Source organism: Neofelis nebulosa, chromosome 13 (genome assembly GCF_028018385.1).
Source record: "Neofelis nebulosa isolate mNeoNeb1 chromosome 13, mNeoNeb1.pri, whole genome shotgun sequence".
Lineage (NCBI taxonomy): Eukaryota > Metazoa > Chordata > Mammalia > Carnivora > Felidae > Neofelis > Neofelis nebulosa.
The window spans coordinates 31,814,472-31,838,082 of NC_080794.1; the positions used below are offsets into that span (position 1 = coordinate 31,814,472).

Sequence of the window (23,611 nt, forward strand, 5' to 3'; positions counted from 1 at the left end):
TATGGGATCCATCAGCAAGAAGATCCATTCATCTGAATCTGATTGTGTTTACGTTTATATCTGCATTAATCTTTATCCCTCAGGAGAAGAGTTCTTTCTCTCCAAACCTAGTACATCTACTTGTTTTCCTAATTCCATTCCCTCTCCCTTACTTAAAATTTTATTCTATTTTATTCTAAGACCTTTGTGGTCTTAATTTTTCATAGATCTGTTCTTTACAGCTTCTTCTTACTCTTTACCTAAACATTTACTCAATTACTTCCATTTTAAAAAGTACATAAGTAAAAATGTAAACCGAAAGGAGGAGGAGGTGGAGGAGGATGAGGTGGAGGAGGAGGATGGAGGGTGGGGAGGAGGAGGAAGGGTGGGGGAGGAGAGACAGGATTTTTAACAATTACATCTGCCCCTTAAGTCTCTCCCTCTCTCCCTCCCTCCCTTCCTCCCCCTAAGTCTCTCTCTCTCTCTCTCTCTCTCTCTCTCTCTCTCATCTTCCTTTCAACTACAAACTGCTGGAAAATTTAGGTTTCGCTACCACTTTTTTTTCTGTCACTGCATACTCAGTATTTGGCCCACTATGACCTAATTTTTGCCTTCACCATGTTACTGATACTGCTTTGGAAAAGATATAAAGATACCTTTTCAGTGTAAAACCTGATATGCATATTAAGACTCAGTCAACCTGAATTTTCTGCATTATTTATAATCTTTGGTTACTATCCCTTCAATCATTCAACAATATTCAAGGATCTTATAGTCTAGAGGAGAATATATATTTAAAAAGTAGATAATTATAATAAATGTGAGTACTGATAGGATTTTTATCATTGTAGAAGGATATCAAAGAAATTGATAGTTGCCACCCTATATCCATTCTTTCTTAACAAAGAAACAAAACTCAGATTTAACTGGGGGAATCCATGTGAGTACATGAAAACATACACAAAGAAATAGACACATTTTATATTTTCAGCATCTCTTGCAATCATATATAGCCAAATGAGTAAATACTGGCCAATAATAAGTAAGTGAAAGCTTTTGAAGGGGATTTAAAAAAATGTAAGGAATGGAGGCACCTGCGTGGCTCAGTCGATTAAGTGTACGACTCTTGGTTTCTGCTCAAGTCATGATCTCATGGCTCATGGGTTTGAGCCCTATGTTGAGCTCTTCACTGTCAATGCAGAACCTGCTTGGGATTCTCTCTCTCACTTTCTCTCTGCCCCTCCTTGGCTCATGCTGTCTTTCTTCCTCTGTCTCTCTAAACAAACTTAAAAAAAATGTCAGGAATGTTTGCTTCTGTTCCTCTTCATTCTTCCTGTCCAGAATATAAAAGCCATAGCTAGAGCCAGAGAAGCTATATTTTGACCTTGATAAAAAATGAAAGCCAGAAGCCAAGAGTAATAAAGTAGGAAGACTAAAGTGTCTGATTCCCTGAAAATTTTGCAAAGCTTCTGTAACAGTCTTGGATTGCCCATTCTCAGACTGTTTTTATGGAGATAGTAAATTCTCAGTTTTATTAAACTGCCACAGCCAAGTCTCCATATTTGACAGAGGCACATTAGAATCACTGGGTGTAAAAACAACAACAACAACAACAACAACAACAACAACAACAGCAAAAAACAATCTGGATCTCTGTCTCAGCTATTTTTTTCTTATTTAACATACTTTCACTGGAGTGGTTTCATCTATGTCTCTTTCATACTTCTCTTCTGAGTTCCAGAATCATATACTCAGCAACTTCTAGACCTTTTTCTTGAATGCCACTTAGTCACTTAAATTCAACAAGTAAAACCCAAGTGAGTTATGTTACTCTTCCTAATCTGCTCTTCCTTCTATATATAGCTTTTGGTTCATGATTCCAGTTTTAACTAAGTAAGCTACCAAATCTCAGAACGTTGGATGTAAGTCTCAATTCTTCCTTCTTCTTCACTTTTATCACTCAATAGATGGACTCTAATCAACCCCTATTTCAGAGTTTTTTCTTGCCTGGATCCACCCCTCTCCATTCTTACCCACTATCGCCTTAATCCAGGAGTTCACTTTTTTTTTTTTTTTTGTCAAAAAATAGTTTTATTACTGCAATGTGACATCATGGCATAAAGCACCATACCATTGGATGGGACATCCATTTATAGGGGAGCACCCATGTGCAGTTATATAGCTTCCCCAATAATCCTTATTACAAACAGCTGCTTAATCTCATCCTAAAGATTGAATAAAACATTCTTTCTACAAGATACTGAACACTCACTTTAGTTTATTGCAGAGCTTTTCTAAATGGACCTCCTTCTGGCAAGAAGGTATTTCACCTGAACCTACAAATGGGTCTGTGCTTGTCTGATAGTAACCAAAATTCTGGACTCACATCTACCCAACAGCCATGGCACCAAATTTACTGAGCAGCCGTACATAGACTAACCCCACATCTGTCAGAGCATTCCTGGAAAAGTTCCACACTCAGAACAAACCCCCACACTCCCCATGGAGGGTAACTGTTCCAGGTTGGAGGAGAGGCTAAAAGAAATTGAACCTGGGGCACCTGGGTGGCTCAGTGGATTAAGTGACCGACTCTTGATTTCAGCCCAGGTAATGATCTCAGAGTCAGGAGATCAGTCCCCCGCTGTCTGGCAGAGTGCAGAGCCTACTTAAGATTCTCTCTCTCCTTCTCTCTCTGCCCCTCCTCAGCTCACTCACTCTTTCTCTGTGTGTAAAATTAAAAATAATAAAATAAAATGAAATAAAATAAAATAAAATAAAATAAAATAAAATAAAATAAATTGAAGCTAAACTCTTCATCAAGTGTCCAGGGTGACCTTGGGTAGGCCTGCAGACCCTTGGGCTATTCTCTCTGGTGGCCTCACCTATAGGCTGCACCTGAACTATATAGACTGCAGTCCTGAGAACCTGCAGTTTTTGTGCACCTGAGCTTCTATCTGAGTCTGTTGTCCATAGACAAGGAACGCATCAGCAGGCAATGGGGTTCTTTCACTGTGTAGGTTTCTCATTGCCTCAGTAGCCTGCCCTTCCTGTCTGTTCTGGACTGGGGTTCTGCATCTTGAGGCCCAGCTCCAGCTGCTCCACATACCACACTAGTTCCGGGAGAGGGGGGCATTGGGGGTTGGTGGTGGGGAAGGGGTTTCCACCTGAGCCTCTGTGCTTAGGGGTGTTTCCTCTGCCCCGGGCTTTCCTGAGGCCCTCCCACCTCCGTTCTCCACAGAGGCCCCAATCCGGGGTTTCTTCTTTTGCTTCTTTGAGGCTGCATCGCTTTTATTCTCTTGGACTACTTTAAAAAACCATTCTGTGGGGCACCTGGGTGGCTCAGTTAAGTGTGTGACTCTTGACTACTGTTCAGATCTTGATCTCAGGGTTTGTGAATTCAAGCCCCACTTTGGGCTTTTGTGCTGACAGTGTAGAGCCTGCTTGGGATTCTCTCTCTCTCCCTGTCTCTTGGCCCATCCCCAGTATGCATGTGCATGTGCTCACTCGCTCTATCTCTCAAGATAAATAAACTTAAAAAATTAAAAAATTAAAAATCATTCCTAACTACTCCTCTCTCGCCCAGCTCTTTGTCTCTCCATCTATTACCACCTTGTCAAAAAGAGTTAATTTCCAAATACGTAGATCTGCTTATGCGCATCTCAAACTTAAAAATTTTCAATTATTCTCAATTTCCTGCAGGGTAAAATTAAAATGTTATAAATGACCCTTTTTAAATAGTCTCTATTCTGTTTTCAGCATCTCTTCTATTCCCCACCAACAGTGCCAAAAACAAATATTTCCAGTCGAATCAGACTGTTGGCTATTTCCATAGACTCCTTCTCTTTCCCGGTTCGTATCTTTTTATTTCATTTATGCCATCTACCTTGAATGCTCTTCCTCTCCCTCCCATGAGTATACATTTGTTTTCTACTTATTCGTTGAGGCCTAAATTAGAGTCAAGCCAGGTATGAGTCTTTCTCTTGCCCATCTGCCACCTCAGTGCAGTTCATTATTCCCTCACCTCTTACTATCTGCTTTTGTGCATACCGCTATTATATAGGTTATTAAATTGTTTTAGAGTCATTTATGCATATATATATATATATGCATCTTTATATGCATCTTTATATATAGGTATGTTTTGTGTATTCTCATTTTGCATGTATTTAATCTTAAAGGAGGCATCCTGTATTCATCTATCTTTCCTCCAGATATTCTATAACACGGAACACAGAGATGCTCAAATCATAGTTGGGGTTTTGGACTAGCTACACTTTGGCTTCCTTCTAAATAAAACATGTAACTTCAGAATAACTGCTTGCAGACAGATGTAAGATTAGCCAGAAAATCATTTTAACTAAATGGTCTATTATGAGAATGAGCTTCACATTCCTTTATGCTATGGATTCATCTTCTTTATCCTAACCCCTAACACCCCAGACCCAGAAAGCACTCTACCTACTTCCTTTTAATCAAATATATTTTCTACATTAATGTTTCATGAACCTGATTTTGAAATGCAAACTTTATTTAGTGAACTTTGGATAATCTAGTTTTGAATAACAAATTCCTGTAATGTTTAATGAGTTTGTCTGCTTTGCAATCATGCTTGTTACTTTTCAAAAGATTTCAGAGAAAAAGGATGACATAGATTAGAGCCTCCTCTCAATTTAAAAAGGAAAGATGACAAGAAAAGAACTCAGGGTCACTAAGAGATTAAAGCAAGTGTTCCTAGGAACATGTAAATGAAATGTATTTAAAATGCTTTCCAGGATCTACCTGCAAGCAGATGGCTGTAAGGTATATAAAAGGGGCATGTAATGTTTCTTTTATCCAGATTTATCTTTTCTAAATGGAAATTGTAGGCAAAATGATGACAAAATGCTTTTGGATTTGCAATGCTATTCCTTATTTTATGTAATGACTCAGCTTTTAAATTGTAAATCATGGATTGTAAACTTGTGCCTAATCTATCTGAAAATACGGGTAAATTCATGAATTTGAATCATGGTACCAAACAGGAAATACAAACCCATTTGTACATATGGAGGAAATTATATTTTGAAAGAACAATTAAGAGTAACATATTTTAACAGTATTTTTGGGGGTGAAAGGTTAGTTTCAACAGCCTGCAGAAGTAGTAAATAATGGGAAAATAACATTCATATGGATTCAGGATTTGCAAATGATGGTGAATGTGGCTATGTAAAATAGACAAAAGTAAATAGAAGACAGACTCAGGTCTACAAATAAATAATCTTTTACACATTAAAGTAGTTTAATGTTAAATGAGAAAATGAAGACAATGTCTAATAATCCAAAGTAAAGATGCAATATATTAAAATTTGTATATATGTATATGCATGAATATATGTGCATATATGCATTTATATGCATGTATGTATTCATACACCCACATAGGTCTCTGTGTGTACAGACTGTGACAACTTAAAATACATTTTGTTGAAAAGTGACAGGGCACCAGTGTTACACAGGTTGTGATGGTTTGTGTCTTTACAAAATTGCAATGCAATGAAACACTTTTTATCTCTAATAATTACTAGACATAATTTCCAAATTATCCACTTTTAATCAGTGCTTTTAATCAGTGTCATCGTAGATTCCAGTCTGTCCACCTGAATAGAAAAGACTCAAGCCTTTGAAGGTAAACTCCAGTTCTGACATTTACCAGTATGACCTCGGGGAAGTTTTCAACTTTTCTGAATGTCATTTTTTTCCAGTGTTGGTGACAATAAAACAAGCAAATAAATAATCTCTCTGGCATGCAATCGTGAGGGTCAAATGGAATGAAATATAGGCAAGAGCTAGATAGTCAATAAAAATTAGTTCCCTGCCTTCTACTCTTGATGGTAACCTTTTGCTTTTGTTTTTGCAGTAATGTTCTTTTAAAGCATGTTGGTTCACTGAGAGAAAGTCCAATGTCAGGACTTAGAAGTCCTAAAATTACAAATTTATAAGTATGCTGTTATCATTTGTCCTCATGAATATAAGTTCCTAGAACATTCATGATGCTTCACTTTAACTTAAATTTACAATCTTGGTCCATGTCCTTCTCAAAGTCACTGATAACTGAAACTATTATAGATATCAAATATTATTTTATTACCATACCCACTCTAGAGAAATGATCTACTGTTATTAAAAGATGAGTAGAAAAGTTGGACATTATTTCTAACATGGTCATTTTATAGTGGTTTGAAACTCAGGGTCACCAAAGAATTTATGAAAGTTTTTCCAAATCCATATATATTCTATCATGCCCCACTTCTACAATTACATATAGAAATAACAGTTTTCAAGGCCTGAATTTCTATGCTATGGAAATGATTAATCGGGAAATGAATACCAATTAATAGTAATAAAGCCATTTTTTCATTGATTTGCAAATCCATAGGCATTTATCTTATATAAATTACAAGATTCAATTCAGAGTTTCACCTGCACACTTTGTGAAGTCAGAAAACCTCTCTCTAAATTAATATCTATTTCTTTTCCAAGTGGCTTACAAATCCTGATTCATTCTAAAAATCTGTAAATAAAGACAAGTTGTGCTGACATAGCATTTCTGTAGTTCAATTCCTTGCTAATTTAATTTCATGCAATTTAATACACTCCAATTGAGTTTATTCTCATTTACATGGAACCTAAAAGATTTGGTGAAGTGAGGAGGGGTGTAGCTGCTTTGTTTCAAGCATCTTCTATATGTGATGGTAAAAATGCCAGGCAATACTCACAGCTGACATGATGAGCTCTCCTCCTAAGTTCTGGATCTCAGCTTTAACTTGACTGCAGATTTTCAGTTGGTGAGAGTAAAACTTAATCTGTTCCAAGTAGGCCAACAAATCTTGTTTGCATGATGGATCTGGACACTAAATATGCATAAAAGATAAAAAGGAAAATAGCAAAATAAATAATAAGTAGATCAGAGTGAATAAATACTGACATAGGAGGTACCTTATAAGGCAGCAACATTATTGTCATTGAACCTCATTTCTCAGCCCCAGCCCATGTAGGTTCTGATATGCTTCCACCATGAGAGGATTTTTATTCATGTTTCAATCTTAATTACTTCAGCATAGATGATGGAAATAATGGTAAAGGAATTTTCAAATGTGAAAAGGTACATAAAATAATTGCCTTCAGTTTATGATAAGGTTAGAAGTCTTCAGATTGCATTTTAGGTAAATCTAAAGAAATATTTTAAATGCAATTATTTCTTTCACTTAGAGTCACTATTACTAGAATATTTCTCAGGACCCGTTGCTCTGCATTGTGTGTCCTTTCTTATTTGTATGGGAATGAAAACACCTGCAACAAACAATGCATTATCTTCTGTTACTTTCATCATTACACATTACACAGACAAAAGAAATCATTTGCACCATAGATAAAAGGAGCATATCTACCTGGAGCCAAGAAATAAACAGCATACATGTTTTAGAGATATATTAAGCCTCTTTACCAAAAGCAGTCTCCTGTACTATAATATCATCCATAAGGAACTTCTTGGAAGACAGCTTCCAACATAACACAATATGGTCAGGGTTAAATCTTTGGGGTCTTTCTTCTATGCAATTATAATAGAATTTTTTAAATCCCTGATAATTTACTATACTTGCACTTTAAATATATCTTCATTAGTATGTGGAAATGTGGATAGGGGCCAACATGGCAGACGGGTACTTCCTGCGTTTCTCAAACAAAGAAGTGCTGAAGCCAAAGGACTTTGAACCCCAAAAATCTGGGAGGAAAAGAGACTGACTCTACCAGGAAGAAACGAGACAACTTGAGAAGTCATAGGTAGGTGGGTGATAGCAAACTGGGAGAGAGAAAAGTGGCCACGGTAGACATAGAGGGGAGGGATCCCCTTCTGCGGGGAGACAAAGGGAAGAGAAAGAGTGGCTGGGGAAGTGTAGGACTGTATCTGGACAAGAGGATAACCTAACTCTGGGACTGAGAAGGATCCTATCTCTAACTATGGAGGGGCCGGTTCCCTGTTCATGCACCTTGGGAAGACGGGAGCCAACCCTGGGTTCGGTGGCAGATCAGGGGCACAGTCCACAGTAGGAGAATGCGGCCTGCTCCCTGGAGTGCTGTGGGAAAAGACAAAGCCTGCCTGAGTCCACCACTCTGCCACCCCCGGGGCTCAGCAGCGAGGTCAGTAGCGCAGTCCGCATCATGAAAAGGCGGTCCTCCCTGAAATGCGGCAGCACTGAGAAAGCCAGCAAGGACCACAAATCGAGCCACAGAGAGGTGCTTCCCCAGTGCTAGAGCACACAGAGCGGGACTTTGAATCCTGGCCAAGTGCCAGGCCAAGGGAGTCAGTGGAGCGAGAAGGACTCCCCTGTCTGCACCCGCAGCGCAGTGACGACGACTGGAAAGGAGTCCAGCAGGTCGTGGAGAAGAGACTGGGGGATCGCCAACCCCCCGCCCCCCACACCCAACCAACACCAAGGCGGGGCCTCAGGGATCAGTCCCAGGGCCCATTGTGGAGATGGGACCAGCCTACACCAAACCACGCCCCTCCGTGCAGGGTAACTGTGTTTCTGCGGGAGCCGGATAGATGCTGTGCAACCAGACGGCTGTATCATCCAGACCAGTGATGCTGCATAGCCTGGATTAATTCCAGGACAATTCTTGTTATTTAGATATATTCTCCCTTCCTATCTCTTCCCTCCTCTAGTCTGGTTACTCTGGTTGTTTGTTTGTTTAAGCAGACATATTTAATCTATTCCCTTGATACATGTTCTACATCTCCTTCTGTACTTTCCTTTCTCTCTCGCTGGAATAATCAAGCCAGATAGTTTCTCTGTCTAGGTAACATTATCTTCATTTTTTTCCCCCTGCCTCCTTTATTTTCCTTTCTCTCTCTCTCTGGATTAAGCCATTTAGTCTCTCTGCCCTGGCCATGTTTACTTTCTCTTTGTCCCTGCCCCTGTCATTTCTCTCTTTGTATATGCTCTTCCCCCAGCAATGCTTCCACCCTGTTCTTTACTTGAATCTGGTGTTTCTGTTTCTTTGCTTTTGGACTGTTTGTGTGTGTGTGTGTGTGTGTGTGTGTGTGTGTGTGTGTTTTGTCCGTTTGTTTTATTTGAATGTGTGTTTGCATGTCTTTGTTTCCTGTTTGTTTGTCTGTTTGTTTTCCTTTCCAGGGCTACTTCAAGGAACAATTCAAAGTACACCTGGTTTAGTGTCCAAAACATCACTATGAGTAGAGAAATAAAATAACAAAAGTCACAACAACAGAGAGCAAGTAACAGTCTCCAAAAATCACCTCCTGAAGGGCCAGGCCCTGGAGTGTGTATGACCCCCCCCCCTTTAATATAGCAGTGCTCACAGGTGCAGAGCACATAACAAGATTTCAAAACTTATAAGGGACAGAAAACTAGAAAAAATGATGAAATTGGAGAATTCCTCTCCAAAGAAATTCCAGGAAGAAGTGACAGCTAAAGAATTGATCAAAACAGATATAAGCAATATAACTGAGCAAGAATTTAGTCATGAGATTTATCACTGGGCTTGAAAAGGCATAGAAGACAGCAGAGAAGCTATTACTGCAGAAAACAAGGAACTAAAAAATAGTCATGATGAATTAATGCTATAAATGAGGTGCAAAATAAAATGGAGGTGGCCACAGTATGGATTGAAGAGGCAGGGGGGAGAATAGGTGAATTAGAAGATAAAATTATGGAAAAAGAGGAAGCTGAGAAAAAGAAAGATAAAAAAATCCAGGATCAAGAGTGGAGAATTAGAGAACTAAGGGATGCAATCAAACGGAACAATATCCGTATCATAGGAATCCCAGAAGAAGAAGAGAAAGAGAAGGGGGCTGAAGGTGTACTTGAACAAATCATAGCTGTGAACTTCTCCAATCTGGGGAAGGAAACAGACATTGAAATCCAAGAGGCACAGAGCACTCCTTTCAGATGTAACTTGAATCGATCTTCTGCATGACCTATCATAATGAAACTGACAAAATACAAGGATAAAGAGAGAATTCTGAAAGCAGCTAGGGATAAATGGTCTTTAACATACAAAGGTGGAAGCACAAGAGTAGTAGCAGACCTATCTACTGAAACTTGGCAGGCCAGAAAGGAATGGCAGGAAATCTTCAATGTGATGAATAGGAAAAATATGCAGCCAAGAATCCATTATCTAGCAAGCTTTTCATTCAGAATAGAAGTAGAGATAAAGGTTTTCCCAAACAAACAGAAATTGAAGGGATTCATCACCACTAAACCAGCCCTATAAGAGATCCTAAGGGGGACTCTGTGAGTAAAATGTTGCAAGGACCACAAAATACCAGAGTCATCACTACAAGCATGAAACCTACAGACACCACAATGACTCTAAACCCATACCTTTCAATAATAGCACTGAATGTAAATGGACTAAATGCTCCAATCAAAAGACATAAGGTATAAGAATGGATTAAAAAAAAACCAAGATGCATCTGTTTGCTATCTACAAGAGACTCATTTCAGACCTGAGGACACTTTCAGATTGAAGGTGAGGGGATGGAGAACTATCATGCTACTGGAAGTCAAAAGAAAGCTGGAGTAGCCATACTTACATCAGACAAACTGGACTTTAAATTATATATATATATATATATATATATATATATATATATATATATATATAATATCCATAATTATAGGCAATAGTAAGACCTTGACATTCAAGGTGTTTCTCAAACTTTGAACAAGAAAATAAGGGTAATCCCCCAAATCTCAAAAGGATTAAAACTGTGACTAATTAAAAAGAGGGAGAAGGAGAAAAAGAAGGAGAAGGAGAAAGGAAGAAAAGAAGGACACAGAGAAAGAAAGAAACAGGAGAAGAAAAGAAGTAGGAGGAAAAGGAAAAAAAAGGAAGGGATTTCTCCCAATTTGTAGATAAGAAATCAGAAGTTTAGAAAGGATAATAATTTTCCCAGGATTGAAAAGTTTATGTAATAGCAGAATTTGGACCATATCTACATGCTTTCAAATCCATTTTATTTTAAATCACTAACAAGAGAATTTGACGTGCATTTTTTTTAAATTTTTTTTTCAACGTTTTTTATTTATTTTTGGGACAGAGAGAGACAGAGCATGAACAGGGGAGGGGCAGAGAGAGAGGGAGACACAGAATCGGAAGCAGGCTCCAGGCTCTGAGCCATCAGCCCAGAGCCCGACGCGGGGCTCGAACTCACGGACCGCGAGATCGTGACCTGGCTGAAGTCGGACGCTTAACCGACTGCGCCACCCAGGCGCCCCAATTGACGTGCATTTTTTAATGTTGGTTTGTTTATTTATTTATTTACTTTGAGGGGGGCACAGAGAAAGGGGGAGAGAGAGAATTCCAAGCAGGCTCCAAACTGTCCTGACACAGGACCCCATCCCACGAACTGTGCAATCATGACCTAAGCAGAAATCAAGAGTCTGATCCTTAACTGCCTGAGCCACCCAGGTGCCCCTGATGTACATTTTTTAAAAGCACAGAATACTGTGAGCATCCCAGTTTCAAGGAAATAGAGAATTCATGTGAACCCTATGTCTCCAGCACTGTTCTGAAGTAACAAGTACTTTGATTTTTTTCAAAGACCAAAATTAGTTATTTAGAATTACCTATAATGATGAAAGGCAAGGCATCTTGTTTTACCATGACAGGAAGTTGGCTGTACTTTCTATGTGTGGGACACTGTGCCATGTCCTTTGTGTGAATAATTCTACGTTAGTATTTCACTTTACCATTTTATTTGGGGCTATATTGTTATTTTGCCCATTTTCACACTGAGTTTTTGATAGAATATATGATTTGTCCAAAGATTTGAATTTACCTTTATTTCATTCACTGTACAATGATGTTTTTTATATGACATTTATTCAAAATGCCATTTTTTTTGTCTTCGCTGAGTAATGGTCCTATCTATTCTTTGTTCTTATTTATGGAATCAGCGATAATCCCTGGTACTTAGTGTATTTTATCTGTCATATACAATTCTAGGTACTTTACCTATATTAACTCTTTTACTAATCATCAACTCCAGGAGGTAGGTCCTAACATTATTTAACAAAAGAGGAAACTCAAATACAGAGAAATTAACTGACTTGTCCAATTAATAAATGGTAGAGCTGATATTCGAACTTACATGATATGGCTACACTTCCCTACCTTCACAGTCTAGGAACAATATCAGTCTTCCTGCCATTTATGTAATAAACAATAAACTGCCACTCTGATTTGTGAATTGGTTTCTTAAACTGACTTTCTTTCTTTCTTTCTTTCTTTCTTTCTTTCTTTCTTTCTTTCTTTCTTTCTTCCTTTTTTTTCTTTTTTTGTAAATTTTAACTAGGATTAGTGTGGATTTGTTCCTTAAAGACTAGCACCTCTACATTTTTATGATAAAATTGAACTTGCAAACTAATAATTAGATTCTTGGCCAATAACCAATGTTGCAATTACCCAAGTTTAAGCAAAACATGTAGTTTCTCTCAAGAGACTCTTTCAAGACTATACTACAATTGTGTAATTCCGTCAAGGAAACAATGAGTCAATGAGTCCAAAATATGAAATTCAACTTTTGAAGTTAAAAGTTGTTTGACCCAGATTCACCTTTTATTTCCAGAATTGATGAGAGTGTTTGGTTACACCTAAAGACCATAGTCTTACAGGGTGAAGTAGAAAAACATACTAATTGGTAAATTCAACGTTATATAATTTATTAAAGCCTTCTTTCCTATTGACATTTGGAAAGCCTTTCTGAGTCGATTTTGGCTGCCTAGAAGCAGAATCAGGAAAATGAATCATTCCCACTTTAAGAATGCATTTCTATTTTTGGCCAAATCTCTTTTACCAAATCAACTAATATTTTCCCTACCTTTTAGTTTTTTACATGAGGGTGATAGAAAAATTTGGGTCCTAAATTTATAGACATTCATGACCTTGTCTTTTTTTTTTCAAATAAAATTTGCATAAAAATAACTCTTAAAAGAACATCGCTAGGGACTCTTAGGCAAATCAAGCGGTAGCATATCATAACATGCATTGATTATTATTTCCTAGTTTATTATGACAGGATATGTTGACCAGGGCATCTGGTGAGCATTTTAATGCATAGATTTTTTTAAACATTTTTTTGTTTGTTTTGTCTGTCTGTTTGTTTGTTCGTTTGTTAACCACTGGGGCACTTACTACACGCAAGCAGGTGGCATGTCAGCCTAGGTGGTTTTCTTACATTAAACCAGCCTTCACTCTTCTGGCAAGATGCTTAGTACCAGTACAGAATACAACATTTAGCGATGAGAGCAAAAGTAAAAAAAAAAAAACATTTATTACCTTTTGGTTTGGAGTTTAAGAGTGAATTAGCAAAGTGAATACTTTTAAAGATCTTTATGCCATAAGCTTAGCAATTTTTTGCCCATACTCGAGTATAAACTTTATTTAAGACACATTTAAAATGACTTTTGCAATTACAGACAGCAGTTTAAATTCTGCTAGGCTGGCAAAGCTTGTTAATAAAAAGTATTAGGTATCATTGTGAAGTTCTAGAACAGAAATTTCAAGCAGTCAGTGATAGCAAAGGGCTCTGAGCCTAGGACCTTTGCCTTCCCTTGGGGTTCATTTCTCCACCTCTACTCTAGCCCAGAGGCTGTCTCATTTCACCTTCCTTAGGGTCACAGATCACCAGTGATCCCATATTTCTCTACACTCTTAATGTCTCATTTTTCTATCCTTTAATCTATCAACATAATGTCCCTCAAAACAGAAACCCTCCCTCAACCCACTAATCCCATCTGTCTCTTCTTGTTTGTGACCATGACTTCTAAAACTTTTTCAGTGCTGCCTCATTGACATTCTCAGCTTTTCTTCTTGGGCATCTTTTAAGTCTCACCTTCTTCTTGGACAATAGTACACGCTGTTCCAGCTTCAACTATCACAAAATCACAAGTTACTACATCCTTATCATCCAGCCCTGTCTTCAGAAGATACATTTGGATTTGCCCAGTCCATCTTATTGTCTCATAATTTCATACTCAACATGTAAAATCCTCACCTATCTCATATCCATCTTGCCTACTATTTTTCCCCTCTATTAACCATATCAATGAAGAGTGCTTTCTCTCTCTCTCTCATCAGTTAAATTTGGTCAGTCACTGATTTGGTTGGGATGATTCTACCCCTTGAATCTCAGCATACGTTGAACATTTTTCTTCTTTGCTATGCCTATCACCACTGCTTTTTAGGAAACTGAGGTTTCTATTACTCAGCCATAGAAAAGAATGAGATCTTACCATTTGCAACAACACAGATAGACCTAAAGGGTAGTATGCTAAGTGGAATAAGTCAGACAAAGAAAGACAAATATCATATGATTTCACTTATGTGTGAAATCTAAAAAGAACAGCCAACAATCAAACAAAAAAAAGCAAAAGCAGTACCATAAATATAGAGAACAAGCTGATAATTGCCAGCGGAATGGGGGTCGAGGGATGAGCAAAAGGGGTGAAGGGGAGTGGGAGATACCAGCTTCCAGTTATGAAATAGAAGGGAAACAGAGTTACAAGTATAATATATAGTGAATGGTATTATAATAGCATGGTATGGCGACAGATGGTAGCTACACTTGTAGTGAGCACAGTGTAACATATAGAGTTGTCAAATCACTATGTTGTACATCTGAAATTAATGTAACCTGGTGTGTCAACTATACTTCAATAAAAAAGATGCAAACATAATATACTTGAGTATCTATCCCTATTAAATTCCTGAGAAACTGTTATGCATTTATTTTTATAAAGTTCATTAATCTGGAAAACAAATCTAGTATCAACATCTCTGCTCAAAATGAATTTCAGGTAGATAATAGCATCAAAATACAAATATTATCACAAATGCATCTGGAAATTGTATTATTTTTTTGTATGTCAATTTTTTAAATTTTTTTAAACTTTATTTATTTTTATTTTTTTACTTTATTTTTTAAATTTTTTTAATATATGAAATTTCTTGTCAAATTGGTTTCCATACAACACCCAGTGCTCATCCCAAAAGATGCCCTTTTCAATGCCCATCACCTACCCTCCCCTCCCTCCCACTCCCCATCAACCCTCAGTTTGTTCTCAGTTTTTAAGAGTCTCTTATGCTTTGGCTCTCTCCCACTCTAACCTCTTTTTTTTTTTCCCTATCCTCCCTCATGGGTTTCTGTTAAGTTTCTCAGCATCCACATAAGAGTGAAAACATATGGTATCTGTCTTTCTCTGTATGGCTTATTTCACTTAGCATCACACTCTCCAGTTCCATCCACGTTGCTACAAAGGGCCATATTTCATTCTTTCTCATTGCCATGTAGTACTCCATTGTGTATATAAACCACAATTTCTTTATCCATTCATCAGTTGATGGACATTTAGGCTCTTTCCATCATTTGGCTATTGTTGAGAGTGCTGCTATAAACATTGGGGTACAATTGCCCCTATGCATCAGTACTTCTGTATCCCTTGGGTAAATTCCTAGCAGTGCTGCTGCTGGGTCATAGGGTAGGTCTATTTTTAATTTCTTGAGGAAACTCCACACTGTTTTCCAGAGTGGCTGCACCAGTTTGCATTCCCACCAACAGTGCAAGAGGGTTCCCGTTTCTCCACATCCTCTCCAGCATCTATAGTCTCCTGATTTGTTCATTTTGGCCCCTCTGACTGGTGTGAGGTGATATCTGAGTGTGGTTTTGATTTGTATAGAAATTATATTCTTAAGCAACATGTTAGAATGTTATGGTGAATGCTTCAGAAGTTTTTTTTTAGTATACTTTTATTAGAATACATTTTTGACTCTCATAACATCAGCAAAGAAAAAATTCCAATGAGTCTAGCCACCGAAATATTTTGTCAAAATATCAGTATAAATTATACTTGTCAATTGTTTGCTCATAGTTAAACACATTGGGTATGATTTGGCTGTAATTCTTTACCTTGTTTTTTAAATGTCATCTTGTCTTGAATTAGCATTGGCTTTCATTATACTTAACTCTAAAATTTCATTTTAATTGTGTTCAGTTATATTTAGGTGGGAGTACCCATCAGATACTATGGATATCTTCACTTTGGCAAAACTACAGTGAAGGAAGATTAGGCTTCAGACACAGCACTCGGTGGTAAGAAAGTCTAATTTTTCATCTTCTTATGCAAAACACTTTTGTAGATATTTATTTTATTTTGATTCCTGTTCCTCTCTTTTTATTTGGAATATACAGTTTCTGTAACTAATTGAGATCTGTGCATTTTTCCTACCTTGTGAGGTGTTACCCAATCCATCTAATTTAGAATATCTGTTTAACATGATGAATTACAGTGTAGAGTTGAGGAATCTAAAGAGATGTGTACTAAGAGTCTGGAATTTTCGATTTGTAAGAAGGGTGCTTCTCTCTCATTTGTTATTCTCTTTATTCAGGAGGAACATGTTTAAGAATTGTAGGGGGAGTGGTGCCTGGGTGGCTCAGTCAGTTGAGCATCCGACTTCGGCTCAGGTCATGATCTCTTGGTTTGTGCGTTCGAGCCCCGTGTCGGGGTCTGTGCTGACAGCTCGGAGCCTGGAGCCTGCTTCGGATTCTGTGTCTCCTCCTGTCTCTGCCTCTCACCTGCTCATGCTCTGTCTCTCTCTGTCTCTCAATAATAAATAAACGTTTAAAAAAATAAAAATAAAAAAAAAGAATTGTAGGGGCACCTAGGTGGCTCAGTTGAGCATCTGACTTCAGCTCAGGTCATGATCTCACAGTTTGTGAGTTTGAGCCCCATGTCCGGCTCTGTGCTTGACAGCTCAGAGCCTGGGGCCTGCTTCAGATCCTGTGGCTCCCTCTCTCTCTGTCCCTCCCCCATTCATTTTCTTTCTCTCTCTCTTTCTCTCTCTCTCTCTCAAAATAAATAAACATTATAAAAAAAAGAATTGTGATAGCTAACAACATCCCATCCTTTAGGAATATATTGCCTAATGGAGATAGAATTTGTACCAAAGTTTTACAGAAGTTAAGCAACACAGTCTTGAATGGCTTATATAACCTACCACACCAGGTAGATACTTCTGAAGCCCAAGAGATGTTGGCTGATTGGGACAAGTGAGCCTACGTTGGAATTCTGGATGTTAAAACAGCAAATTAGGGTACAGCTAGAGTAGTAAATTGTATTTGGCTACACACAACAAATATGTTCAAGGAAGCAAGACAAAGAAGAAAGGTGGGAAAAAAAAAAAAGGAAAAAGAAAGTCCAAGTAGACAGAATTAGAAACCCTAATTAATGTGATTTCATTTCTTTCTCTCTGCACATGAACTTTGACTCTGAAACCTTAGAGAATGAAACTAAATTGGTTTAACACTATATATATATATAGACTTATGATATATGTCCATATTGGGTGGAATTGAAAATTGATTGATGTTTGATCTTATGACACTCTAGTAGAGTAAATAGACTAGAAAGAATCATAAAAAAATGTTAAAAAAAATTGGAACTAATTAGGTTGTTCACAAAAGAAAACAACCAATATCCCAGCAGATATTTTTCATAATACACAGACACTGAAAATTGCTTTGCTTATATTATTCATATGCATTCCACAATAAATTTCAGATATTATTTTCTGTCTAAAATTTTTTTGTTAATCTATCAAACAACATCAGAAGCACAATCATAGACAATCTCCCCAGAAGATCTCGATAATAAGAATCAGGCTCATAATTCTCAATTTTGATTCTTCAGAATCCTATTTGTTCAGAACAAAAGTAATTAATTTGAAACTACTCTCCTATATGAAGTGGAAAAAGCCAAAGAGGGTCATCTGTAATTCTTCATTATTCAATGACAATTTCTTTAATCTTTTTTTAAAATGTAAGAGCTGTGGGAAGTGAGAGAATACTTTTACTTCCTTCCATTTAATTTGAATAAAGCTAAAAACAATGGTATAATGTAATAAAGCTACATTATAAAAGTACCTACAGCTAGGTGATTCTGATGCAATTAAAGAAGAAGATCAATATAAGAAAGCGAAACTTCCTAGTGACACAATTATTTGAACTTTGAAAACTGCATTCCAAAAAAAAACAGAGGCACACTGGCAGGAAACACTAAATATTTAAAAAGTTATCAGTACACACAAATCTCTCTAATGCATTATGTTTCACCTATTCCACTACTATTTGGTCTCTCTCATAAAATGAATGCAATAAAATTCTAAAATACAGAAAACCATGGGTGGGTTTGGGCTTCAATAATTTATTCATACTGTATTTTGAATTATATTAGGAAAAGTTTGTTTTTAACTGTAAATACCAAATACTAAATACTAACAAGATTCATAAGATGTTTAGAAAGCTTAAAGTAGCAAGATATTTAAAACATATGTATATTCAATAAATATTTAAAAATATTTGCCTCAGTATTCTTTATTTGTTTCCCTTCCCTTATATCCAGAAATATCTAATAATATAGTTTAAAGCTAATTGTTTTTCAAAAGGCAAAGAAAAAAAAAAGACTGAATAAGAAGCAGCCCAATAAAGTTTCCCTCAAAGTAATAGGCAAGAAATAATGTAGAATAGTTGCAAAGTCAAAAGGAAAAGTGCTTTTTTCCCACAAGGAAAAAAATATATATTAGGAAGGTAAGTAATATAAAACCTACAAAGTACTACTATATATCAGTTTGAAATATTAATTGGATTTCTCAACATATTAAATAAAGAAATCGACAGATTTTTCTATTAAAGTTTGGCAAAAGGTAATTAATAATATAGCTCCTGCTTAGAAATTTGTTTTAAGGTTTATTTATTTACTTTTGAGAGACACAGAGACAGCATGAGCTGGAGAGGGGCAGAGAGAGAGGGAGAAGGAGAGAATCCCAAGCAGGGTCCATGCTGTCAGCACAGAGTCCAATGCAGGGCTTGAACTCATGAAACCCTGAGATGATGACCTGAACCAAAACCAATAGTCAGATGTTTAGCCTACTGAGCCACCCAGGCACCCCTGCTGCTTAGAAACTTGTAATAAAAACATGAAAAATCTCAAAAAATAAACTGTGTAATGTATGGAGTTGTTGAAAAATTATATTGTACACCTGGAACTAATATAATACTATATGTTAATTATATTTCAAACAAAAATAACAAATAAAGTAAAATTATAAAATAATTTAAAAATTAAAACACAAAACAAAACAGAGAACAATCTGGTGGTTGCTGGAGAGAAGACAATTAGGGGAATGGGTGAAGTAGGTGAAGGGGGCTAAGAGGTACAAATTTTCACGTATAAAATAAATAAGTCACAGGGATGAAAAGGATAGCATAAGGAATATAGTCAATAATATTGTAATAACCTTGTACAGTGACAGATGTCAGTAATAGTTACCATGTGAGCATTTTGTGATATATATAATTGTCAAATCACTATGTTGTACACTTGAAACAAATATAATACTGTATATCAACTATCTTCAATTAAAAATATTTAAAACATAAAACAAACAAAAAAAGAAAGGAAGGAAACTAAGTGTTTAAAAACTTTTAGCATTTGTCTCCATAAGGCATATATGCTTTCCACATTTTATGTATTCACTTTAGTGTTCTACTAATTACTACTTGTCTTTTACACAGAATGACAGAATATATTGTTAACGCTGAAACATAACATAATAGAATTTAGGAAGGTATTGATTTTTGAAGAGCAAAAATTACAAATATAAGGTATTAAGAAAAAAAAATACTAACAATGAGTATTACAGCCTATTAGAATAATTTGAATTTATTTATATTTGAAACTCAAATATATATTACATATATATTTTTGAAACTCAAAAAGCTGGTGTTTTAAGTAATTTGAATATATTTGAAACTCAAAAATCTAAGAAATAATACAGCACTATGAATAATAAAAACAACAACAATAATAATAATGCCCTAAGAAATAATTAACTTTCCTTAGAATGAATTGCCCACTACTTGTGTATTAATTATGAAATAAGATTTTGAAATAATAATTTAGGGAAAAGCAATCTCATGAAGTTAAAAATCCAACTTTGTTTTAATCAGTGTTTCATGGTAGAGAGCAATTAGGATGGACTTTCGTCATTTGTAAAGGACTCACCTGGTTGGCAATCTGCCGAGCAAGGACATCCATCCTTGATCCTGATTCTGATATCATTTTAGCGGCATAAATCACATCAGTTGTATGTTTTAGTGGTCCTTTGCCCCTTAAAGCAAAATAATACATGTTAGTTCAGTGGCTCATGCTAAGATACAAATACAAATGCACACACACACACACACACACACACACGAGATTTGCACCCCAGAATACTGGCCATTTCATTTGCTTTACAAACTTCAGTTTTGGAAAGGCACAAATTAGACATCAGAATTAAATGAAAAGTGAAAAACAAAAGAAGTCCCATTATGTTGAGATTCAGGAAATACTGCCAAGAAGCTGGACTCCATTTGATCTTCATTCCCAAGTGTTTTTTTAGAGTAAACCTCAGTCTTGAGATTGAGACTTGCTTATGCACTATTGTGCTTTCATCAGCAAGGCTACTTTTTAATCTTCCTCTTTATAATTTTTTTAACAGTCTTTCAGTTAATTGCATTGCATTTTTACCACATTATGTCTTCTCCACAATTAATTAATTGTAATATAATAGTAATTGAGTATGAATCTGGAGTCCCACTGTCTTGGACTATTTCCAAAAGAGACCACTTCTCACTGTTTGTATAAGTCAAGTAAGATAAACAGCCACTCTGTGCTCGTGGTTCCTTGGTGGTAATAGGAATGCATACAACGTGGAGCCTTTCTAAGGATTACATGAGCTAATGTCTAAAAAGTGATCAGAACATGGCTTTAAGGAAAATAAGCATTCAACAATGCAAATTGTGGTTGTTACTTTAATTTTGGTTCCTAATGCTGTGGAATAAAACTTGGGTTCATTTATGGTTTTACAAGGTAGGAGAAGAAAGAAGTGAACTTCCTATACTTTTTGAGTGGGATAACATAAGGAGATATTTTTCTATCTTCTCTTTCCTCAAAAAACAATGACTACATACATGAATGTAACTGTTCCATACACCCCAAACTGCCTCTAAAATTCACGATAAGCAAGTTTTCCTGAAAACATGGAACTGCATGCTTAACACAATGAAAACCTGGCCTTAGCATATGGCTATTGCCATACTTCTCCTCTTTGAATATGCTGACCTAGGTTGTTTTGTAATTTTTTTTAATTGACATTAATTATTACAAAATTGGAGTTGCTCTTATCAAATTTACTTAATGCATCAGCCAGAACTAGATGTTATGTACATGGTTATCTTTAAGAAAGGCAATGTGTTTCATTATTTCTGTGCATCTCTAGAGAAAGTTAAATAAAGCTGTCTAAGCTTGCAAGGCAAGGTATCAATTTTCAAGGTCTTAAAATGGACAAAAGTTGCTTCTAAGGAGAGCAGCTAACACTCTTGCAGCTTAAACAATGGTCAAAGAGTTACATCTAAGGAATGCATCTAATGTACTCTTCCCCGTCAAAGTAATATATTTCTCCATATAAAAACCTGGGACTGATGAAAGGCAAATTGCCTTTAGCTTTAAATTCATGTGTTACTATGAGACCACTATCTTAAACACATGTAGAATTTAAAAGTAATACATTATGACAGACCACAATTATTCTCTTCTTCACGTTCCTAATTAAATGTATTGCCTGGCAAACTTCCTACTGAGGGCCCAACAAAATACGCATTTTACAAATGATTCCACATCATGCCAAGCTTCCAGAGGAAACTGCAATTACCGAAACTATGATAAATTTTTTAACATTCCAGCCTGAAATGTGCTACGTAATGAAGGCTTTTTAAATTGGGAAATACATTCAAAGGTTGTTTGCTGCCTTCATTTTCATAATGGGTTCTCAGGATCTCCTGTCAGCAAATTGTGTCTTAAATCATTGAGTTTGGATCCTACAGAGAAGGATACCCAGAGGAGGATGGGATAAGCTTCAGAAATATTTTAAAGATACTGGAGGCCAGAAATCTTTGATAAATAGTGGTTGCAATAATAATTTTTTTTCCCAAAAGTAGAGCAGATCAAGCCCCAGAGAAGGGAGTCTGCCAACTAATTGTTAAACTATATGTTTAGAAGGTATAATGGGAAATGTTGCAATAATCCAGCAATGTTGATGCCATGGAAAAATATTTTAGACAAGTGAAAGGGATACCTTTGAAACTTGATTTATTGGTACAACATAAACCTCTCAGCCATTTTTGACGCTGCCCCAACCTTGACTCCCATTCCTTCCCCATCCTCACCCTGTTTCTGTCATCCACCTCTCCCTTCTTTCTCTTTGGATTAGCACAAGAAATAAGATGATACAGCTTATGGGTAATAGTTCAATTAAGTAGGGATCTGGTTTAAGAAGAGAAAATATCAGTTTTATAGACTTATTTTGCCTTTTCAGGGACAGAAAATATCTATGAAATGATTTGGTATTTTCTGCTACTGATTAAAAAGAAAACAAAAATACTTCATTATATAGTTTACACTTTGTAGCCCCTACATTTTTGATAACATAATATTACTCCTCTTTTCAAGGTCGAAAATCATCCCTTTAATACTGTTCGCCTTTGATATTCATAAAGAATAAATCTCGGGGTGCCTGGGTGGCTCAGTCGGTTCAGTGTCGACTTCAGCTCAGGTCATGATCTCACAGTTCGTGAGTTCGAGCCCCGCGTTGGGCTCTGTGCTGACAGCTCAGGGCCTGGAGCCTGCTTCAGATTCTGTGTCTCCCTCTCTCTGCCCCTTCCCTGCTCATACGCTCTCAAAAATGAATAAACGTTAAAAAAATTAATTAAAAAAAAGCGTAAGTCTCGAGATGTTGTGGTTCATTTAATAGGTGAAAACAATGATAGTATATACTTTGCTCCATAATAGTAGCTAGTACATTTAACATTATCTATGTGCTAGGTGTTATTCCATAAACAAAATGATCTGATCATTATGAGTTTAGAATTATTATTATCCTTATCTTGCAGATGAGGAAACTGAAGGAGAGAGATGTTAAACATATATTTTATTAAGTTACACAGATAGTAAGTATTGGAGGTGGGATTTGACCTCAGGCAAACTGGCCACAGAATCTGCTTTTAAAGACTATCCTCAGAAAATTAAAAATAGACCTACCCTATGACCCAACAATAGCACTGCTAGGAATTTATCCAAGGGATACAGGAGTCCTGATGCATAGGGGCACTTGTACCCCAATGTTTATAGCAGCACTCTCAACAATAGCCAAATTATGGAAAGAGCCTAAATGTCCATCAACTGATGAATGGATAAAGAAATTGTGGTTTATATACACAATGGAATACTACGTGGCAATGAGAAAAAATGAAATATGGCGTTTTGTAGCAACGTGGATGGAACTGGAGAGTGTGATGCTAAGTGAAATAAGCCATACAGAGAAAGACAGATACCATATGTTTTCACTCTTATGTGGATCCTGAGAAACGTAACAGAAACCCATGGGGGAGGGGAAGGGAAAAAAAAAAAAAAAGAGGTTAGAGTGGGAGAGAGCCAAAGCATAAGAGACTGTTAAAAACTGAGAACAAACTGAG

The 23,611-nt window shown here is 36.6% G+C and overlaps 1 protein-coding gene across 3 annotated transcripts in view; it reads right to left on the reverse strand.

Moving 5' to 3' along the window:
* The window catches only part of CTNNA3 (catenin alpha 3), a 1,807,132-nt gene that overhangs the window by 62,852 nt on the left and 1,720,669 nt on the right, over window positions 1–23,611 (reverse strand). For all 3 annotated transcript variants that reach the window (XM_058696469.1, XM_058696467.1, XM_058696468.1), the window contains 2 exons: window positions 20,103–20,208; window positions 6,735–6,869 (listed from right to left, as the gene is read on the reverse strand). In XM_058696469.1, coding sequence (XP_058552452.1) covers window positions 6,735–6,869; window positions 20,103–20,208 — 241 coding nt within the window. The remainder of the gene's footprint in view (window positions 1–6,734; window positions 6,870–20,102; window positions 20,209–23,611) is intronic.